The 6,831-nt window shown below is 37.3% G+C and overlaps 2 protein-coding genes across 2 annotated transcripts; one reads left to right on the plus strand and one right to left on the minus strand.

Moving 5' to 3' along the window:
• The first annotated feature begins 60 nt into the window (after nucleotides 1-60).
• Nucleotides 61-3,497, plus strand: LOC106305691 (CO(2)-response secreted protease). The gene is made up of 9 exons (XM_013742042.1): nucleotides 61-360; nucleotides 448-713; nucleotides 787-904; nucleotides 971-1,487; nucleotides 1,857-1,957; nucleotides 2,040-2,282; nucleotides 2,354-2,468; nucleotides 2,589-2,799; nucleotides 2,868-3,497. The coding sequence occupies exons 1-9, from the start codon at nucleotides 179-181 to the stop codon at nucleotides 3,449-3,451; spliced, it is 2,337 nt and encodes a 778-aa protein (XP_013597496.1). The 5' UTR covers nucleotides 61-178; the 3' UTR covers nucleotides 3,452-3,497.
• LOC106305692 (SKP1-like protein 3) lies at nucleotides 3,465-4,193 on the minus strand. The gene is made up of 2 exons (XM_013742043.1): nucleotides 3,827-4,193; nucleotides 3,465-3,748 (listed from the first exon to the last, which is right to left on the minus strand). The coding sequence occupies exons 1-2, from the start codon at nucleotides 4,136-4,138 to the stop codon at nucleotides 3,575-3,577; spliced, it is 486 nt and encodes a 161-aa protein (XP_013597497.1). The 5' UTR covers nucleotides 4,139-4,193; the 3' UTR covers nucleotides 3,465-3,574.
• Nucleotides 4,194-6,831: the final 2,638 nt, after the last annotated feature.

Below are 6,831 nucleotides of genomic sequence, written 5' to 3' on the forward strand. Positions count from 1 at the left end.
ACCATTCCCCCATTGAAACAGACAAGACTCAAGCGTAAGAACTTACCTAACACTTCTGAAATTATATATGTTTTTATTAGGGACTACTAGATATTCATAGAACATTTACACGGAAAAATAAGGAAAGAGTTAGATCCAAACTGGAAGCATTCTTATTTTGTGTCTTGAAGTTCAGGAAATGATGAGATGTTTTAGAGTCACTTTCATCTTATTCGTGTTTCTTCTTCTGTCTGTGATCCAAACTAGTGAATGTGAAACAAGTACGTCAGGAGACTATATCATATACATGGGAGCAGCATCCTCAGATGAATCAACAGGCAATGACCACCATATTGAGCTTATGAGCACAATGTTAAAGCGGTAATTACAAAATCCAAAACTCTTATGATATTCTAATTATGATACATGTTACCAAGTGATCTATATACAGTTTCTTACTTGCATCAGGAGCGGGAAAACTCCCATGCACAGATACAAACATGGATTCTCTGGATTCGCAGCCCATTTATCAGAAGATGAAGCACGTCTCATGGCCGAGCAACCAGGAGTAGTCTCTGTCTTTCCTGATCAGATGTTACCTCTCCACACAACTCGCTCATGGGACTTCTTGGTTCAAGAGAGTTATCAAAGAGAAACCCACTTTACTGAAATGAATTCTCAACAAGAACTAGACGTGGCAGTAGGAGACACCATTATCGGCTTCATTGATTCAGGTGAGAACATATATATTGGAGCATTAATGAGATATTTTGATGCATTTAACTGATATTATGATGGTAAATACAGGAATCTGGCCTGAGTCAGAGAGCTTCAACGACATGCACATGCGACCAGTACCAGATAGATGGAAAGGCACTTGCATGAGAGGGAAGAAGACAGAACCTGATGCTTTCCGGTGCAATAGGTAATAAGATGACACATATGTTTGAATCCACCACCTTGTACTTAACGTTAAAAGTTTCCTAAACAGGAAACTAATAGGAGCAAGGTACTACAATTCCTCATTCCTCTTAGACCCGGACTATGAAACACCACGAGACTTCTTGGGACATGGGACACACGTGGCATCAATAGCAGCAGGGAGAATAATCTCTGATGCATCCTACTATGGCCTGGCAGGAGGTATCATGAGAGGAGGATCACCAACTTCAAGAATAGCTATGTACAGAGCTTGCTCGCTCCTTGGCTGCCGTGGCTCCAGCATACTAGCTGCATTTGATGATGCCATTGCGGATCGAGTTGATATTATATCGATATCTATGGGATTATTTATAGACAATTTGCTTGAAGATCCGCTTTCCATCGGTTCATTTCATGCTGTGGAAAGAGGGATCACGGTTATTTGCTCTGCAGGTAATCTTGGCCCTTCAAGTCAGTCCGTGGTTAATGCTGCTCCATGGATGATCACTGTTGGTGCAAGTACTATTGACCGTGGCTTTGAGTCTAACATTCTTCTGGGAGGACTAGATAACATCAGATTGATCAAGGTAAGCCTTAGTGCTGAGCATATTATCCGAAACCCGCAAACCGAACCGAAAAACAAAACCAAAACCGGACCAAAATTTACAAAAACCTGAACGGTTCCTATCTCTTTAACCCAAAAAGTAGGAACCGAACTTATAACCGAACGGAAACCCAAACAAAATCCGAACATTTTTAATTCGGTTATGTTTCGGATTTTGACCCAACCCGAACCTGGCATTACCCAGAACTAATCCTAAACATCTGAACCCGGATAACCCGAAATCCGAATAACCCAAATAACCGGATCCGTAAACCCGAATGCCCAGTGCTAGTAAGCCAAACACTGACAAGTCTCCATACATTAACAATCCCAAGCTTCATTGATATTTCAGGGGGCTGGAATAAATATAGCCAACATTGATAGAACTCAGTCTTACTCTATTATACATGCAAGATCAGCCAAGAAGATTGGTGCTAATGAGGAAGCTGCTAGGTAAACAGCTGCTTCTTGACATTAATTAGAGTGCTACTTTTCTTCATACTAATACAAGACAAGATAACTGCAAATGCTGCAGGAACTGTGCGGGTAACACTATGAACAGAACCATAGTTGAGGGTAAGATAGTAGTGTGTGACAATGATTATGGTAACCAGGCGATTCAATGGAAAAGCGAAGAGGTTAAAAGACTTGGTGGTACTGGTGTGATAGTTATTGACGACGAGTCAATGGATCTGTCTTATATAGACCCCTCCTTTCTAGTAACAATAGTAAAACCAGTGGATGGACTAGAAATCATGTCCTACATAAACTCAACAAGGTAAACAATAAGATGTCTCATTTTACAAGAGATTGCATTCAAACAGAACACTAATAGAATCCAATTTGTAGAGAACCAATTGCAATGATCATGCCAACAAGATCAAGAACAGGACATGAATTAGCACCATCCATACCATCCTTCTCATCAAGAGGTCCTTACTTGCTTACCAGAAGCATCCTCAAGGTAATAAACTTAAAGCTCTCAGTTTCACTCACAGTTTTTTTTTTTTTGGTAATCATGTTAAATTCATACCAATTTATAGTTCATAGTGGACTAATTAACTCCATGAGAAACCTGTTACAGCCTGATATTGCAGCTCCAGGGGTCAACATACTAGCATCATGGCTAATAGGTGACTTAAATGCAGCACCACAAGGCAAGGAACCGCCACTTGTCAACATCGAATCAGGGACTTCAATGTCATGTCCCCATGTCTCAGGGATAGCCGCTCGTCTCAAATCTGAAAACCCTTCATGGAGTCCTGCAGCAATAAGATCCGCTATCATGACAACAGGTAAGAACACAGTTAGGGATTACAGAATCAATCACAACCACTAGTCTTAACATTGTCTGTATCTGCAGCCGTGCAAATAACCAACACAGGATCACATATAACTACAGAAACAGGAGACAAAGCCACACCTTATGACTTTGGTGCTGGTCAGGTTACCATATTTGGACCTTCGTCACCTGGACTGGTTTACGAAACCAATCAAATAGACTACCTGAACTTTCTCTGCTATGTCGGCTTCACTTATGATCAGATCAGAAGGATCTCACACCGTATACCACAAGGCTTTGCTTGTCCTGAACAAAGCAGCAAGGGAGACATATCTGACATCAACTATCCATCAATCTCAGTTTCGAACTTCAATGGAGATGAAAGCAGAAGGGTAAGCAGGACAGTGACTAACGTAGCATCACGCCTCATTGGAGATGAAGATACTGTCTACAACGTGAGCATCAATGCACCAAAAGGGTTACGAGTCAGAGTGATACCAAGAAGTCTACAATTCAAGAATATAGGAGATACGCTAAGATACCAAGTGATCTTTTCATCTTCTACATCCACACTTAAAGAAGATGCGTTTGGTTCAATCACATGGTCTAATGGAATGCACAGAGTTAGAAGTCCGTTCGTTGTAACCAGCAAAGCTGATATATAATATGTTTTTCATAAACCATATAATAAAAGAGAAATAAGGTTTGTTACACACTCAATTATTCAAATCAAAAGAGAAAAGAAACAACATAACACAACTTCAAAAACAACATAACACAACTTCAAGTCACTCAAAGGCCCATGCATTCTCCTTGCGAACCTCAGCTTCTTCCGCATCTGTGTAGTCGTTCTTGATGTGGAAGATTTCGCGAATCTGAAGCACAGTCTTGCCTCTCATCATATCGGCCACAGTCTTGCACGTTAGGTCAAGAAGTCCAGGGATGATCAGAAAGTTTGCAGCCTACAAAACATATCATCAAAACCCTAACAGAATCATGCATGATTAGAAACCCTAATTGGCTAAGAAAGCGTGACTCACAAGTATGAGATCAACGAGGAGAGGCTGGTCGACTTTGACGAAATCGGCGTCCCAAGTCTTGAGCTCGATGTCTTCGTTAGCACCGTAGGTGTCTTTGTCTCCGGCGTTGGCTTCGACGGCTGCTTCGACGTGTTTCTTGCAGTACTCGATAACCTTGGCGAGGGTTGCACTGTTGACGTTTGCAAGAGGGATTCCGCCATCGGTGCAGTCGTCCTCGATCATGTTCTTGACCGTCTGACACTCGAGCGCAACGGCTTCATCGACCTCGAAAGATTTGCCTTCGGAGCTCTCGAGGATGATCTTCTTCGACATAGTTGGCAGAATATTCTAAAAGGCCGAGAGGGAGATGAGATGATGAGTGAATTACAAAAGGTGGTGGATTGGTGCTTTATTTATAGGACCTGATTGTTAAAACTAGAGAATCTAAATTATATATTAACGTTGGTTTGTTGTTATCCAGGACCTGAAGAAAAAAAAATGTAAATATATACTTCCAAAATTTAATATGAAATTTCCATCTTCGGATGATGATACGGGTGAAAAAGATTTCAAAATTGTAAAGTAATTTTGGAAAATAAGGAAAGGTAAATTCAAAGATTTTTTTTTGGGGTGAAATTAGGAACTATTGCTAGGCTGTAAATTTAAATACACTTAATATAAACCTGGCTTACATTGTACTAAAAGAATAAATATCTTGAAATAAAAATGTCTTTTTCAGATTAAAAAAATATGATTTCTTGCCTTGTTTATCCAATGCAATTTATAGACATATATTGTTAAGGCTGTCAAACTGACATGTCGGATAGGGCTGGACATAAATATCTGCACCCAAAAAACCGACCCGAAACCGATCCAAAATCAGGGTACCCGACCCGATCGGATCTTGCCTAAATATCCGAAAAGATTCTTTTTTCAAAACCAAAAAAAAAAAAAATCGAACCCGATCCGCACCGAAAATCAAATGAGTATCCGAACATATCCAAACATGTAATTATATTTTTATTTATATTAATACCTAAAATTAAAATTATAAATTAAATATAATATTTTTTGGGTATCTATAGATAAAAAGGGATGTTTCAGATGCATATATCCAAATAACATTGTATCTATGGTTGTTGTAAAAAAACATCGTATCTATGGTTACTTTCGGACAAAAAATAACCAATTTGAAATATATATACTGAGTATTTTTGGTTTTAGTTATTTTAGATAAGTTTGAGTAGTTTAGATATAAAATGTCGGAGTTGAATCGAGTAGTTTGGTTATTTTGGTTAAAACCCAACCCCAGCGGATTTCGGGCCAACCCATTTTTTATAATATCCGAATGAGACTATTTTTCAAAACCCAAAAAATATGGTTTCCGAATGAGTAGTATCCATACCCAAATGGATATTCGAACGCTCATGCCTATATTAGAATGTGACTAGACGATCTAACTAGAAAACCAGATTCTACATTTTCTAGGCAGTCAGGGGTATCAACAGGACCGTCTTAACCAATTTAATAGTGAGGTTTTTGCCAAAATTAACCCACAACTTGATTTTAATCCCAAACCTATATCCAAACTTGAATCAAATGCAAAACTAACCTAAAAGCCTAGTGAAATTACAGCTCAACCCCTTGTGACCAAACAAAAAAACAGAAGCCATTCTTAAGAATATAGCCCCAGTAAATCGTCTGAGTCGTCTGAGATGTGAAGTTTAAGTCGTCTGGTACCAGTTTATTTTAAAAATAATTTATAAATCTTGTAAAAAAATATTTTGATGCGTGAAAAATAAAAATCAAGTAATTATAAACAGTTTTAAGTGATATAAATTAAGATATGATAAAATTGATTTGTTTTGAAGATAGATGAGTGGAAGTAGTGAATCATGAAATACTTTGGTTTAGGAGTTTGGCAAACATATGTTGTAGTATTGTATGTATTGTTAGGGTTAGATTTTGGAAAACTAAAATGTTTTTTTCAAAAATTAGTTTTCACCTATATGTGTTTATTTATGTGTATAGTAAACACTTTTCAAGTTTGATTTGATTTTATGAAGTCTTTAATTAGATAATTAAGTTTAGGGGTTATGTTTAGGGTGTGGACGACTTATATTTCAGTCGTCTGTTGAATAATTTACTCGGACGACTTACATTTCAGTCAACTGGTGAAGAAATTAAAACAGATGACTTACATGTAAGTCGTCCAAATATTCCCGCCTAAAATTTTTTAAAAAAATTATTTTCCCGCTTAAATAATTTAAACCAGACGACTTACTTGTAAGTCGTCTGGAAAGTCTTCTATTTTAGTTTCCCGCTAAAAATATTTAATTTCCCGCTAAAAATATTAAACTCTTCTGGACGACTTACATGTAAGTCGTCTGTTTTAATTTCTTCACCAGACGACTGAAATGTAAGTCGTCCGAGTAAATTATTCACAGACGACTAAAATATACGTCGTCCGAGTAAATTATTCAACAGACGACTGAAATATAAGTCGTCCACACCCTAAACATAACCCCTAAACTTAATTATCTAATTAAACACTTCATAAAACCAAATCAAACTTGAAAAGTGTTTACTATACACATAAATAAACACATATAGGTGAAAACTAATTTTTGAAAAAAACATTTTAGTTTTCCAAAATCTAACCCTAACAATACATACAATACTACAACATATGTTTGCCAAACTCCTAAACCAAAGTATTTCATGATTCACTACTTCCACTCATCTATCTTCAAAACAAATCAATTTTATCATATCTTAATTTATATCACTTAAAACTGTTTATAATTACTTGATTTTTATTTTTCACGCATCAAAATATTTTTTTACAAGATTTATAAATTATTTTTAAAATAAACCGGTACCAGACGACTTACACTTCAGTCGTCCAGACGACTTCCAACATCTCAGACGACTCAGACGATTTACTAGGGCTATATTCATAAAAATGGCTTCTGTTTTTTTGTTTGGTCACAAGGGGCTGAGATGTAATTTCACTAGGCTTTTAG

The sequence above is a fragment of the Brassica oleracea genome, chromosome C7 (genome assembly GCF_000695525.1).
Source record: "Brassica oleracea var. oleracea cultivar TO1000 chromosome C7, BOL, whole genome shotgun sequence".
Taxonomy (NCBI): domain Eukaryota; kingdom Viridiplantae; phylum Streptophyta; class Magnoliopsida; order Brassicales; family Brassicaceae; genus Brassica; species Brassica oleracea.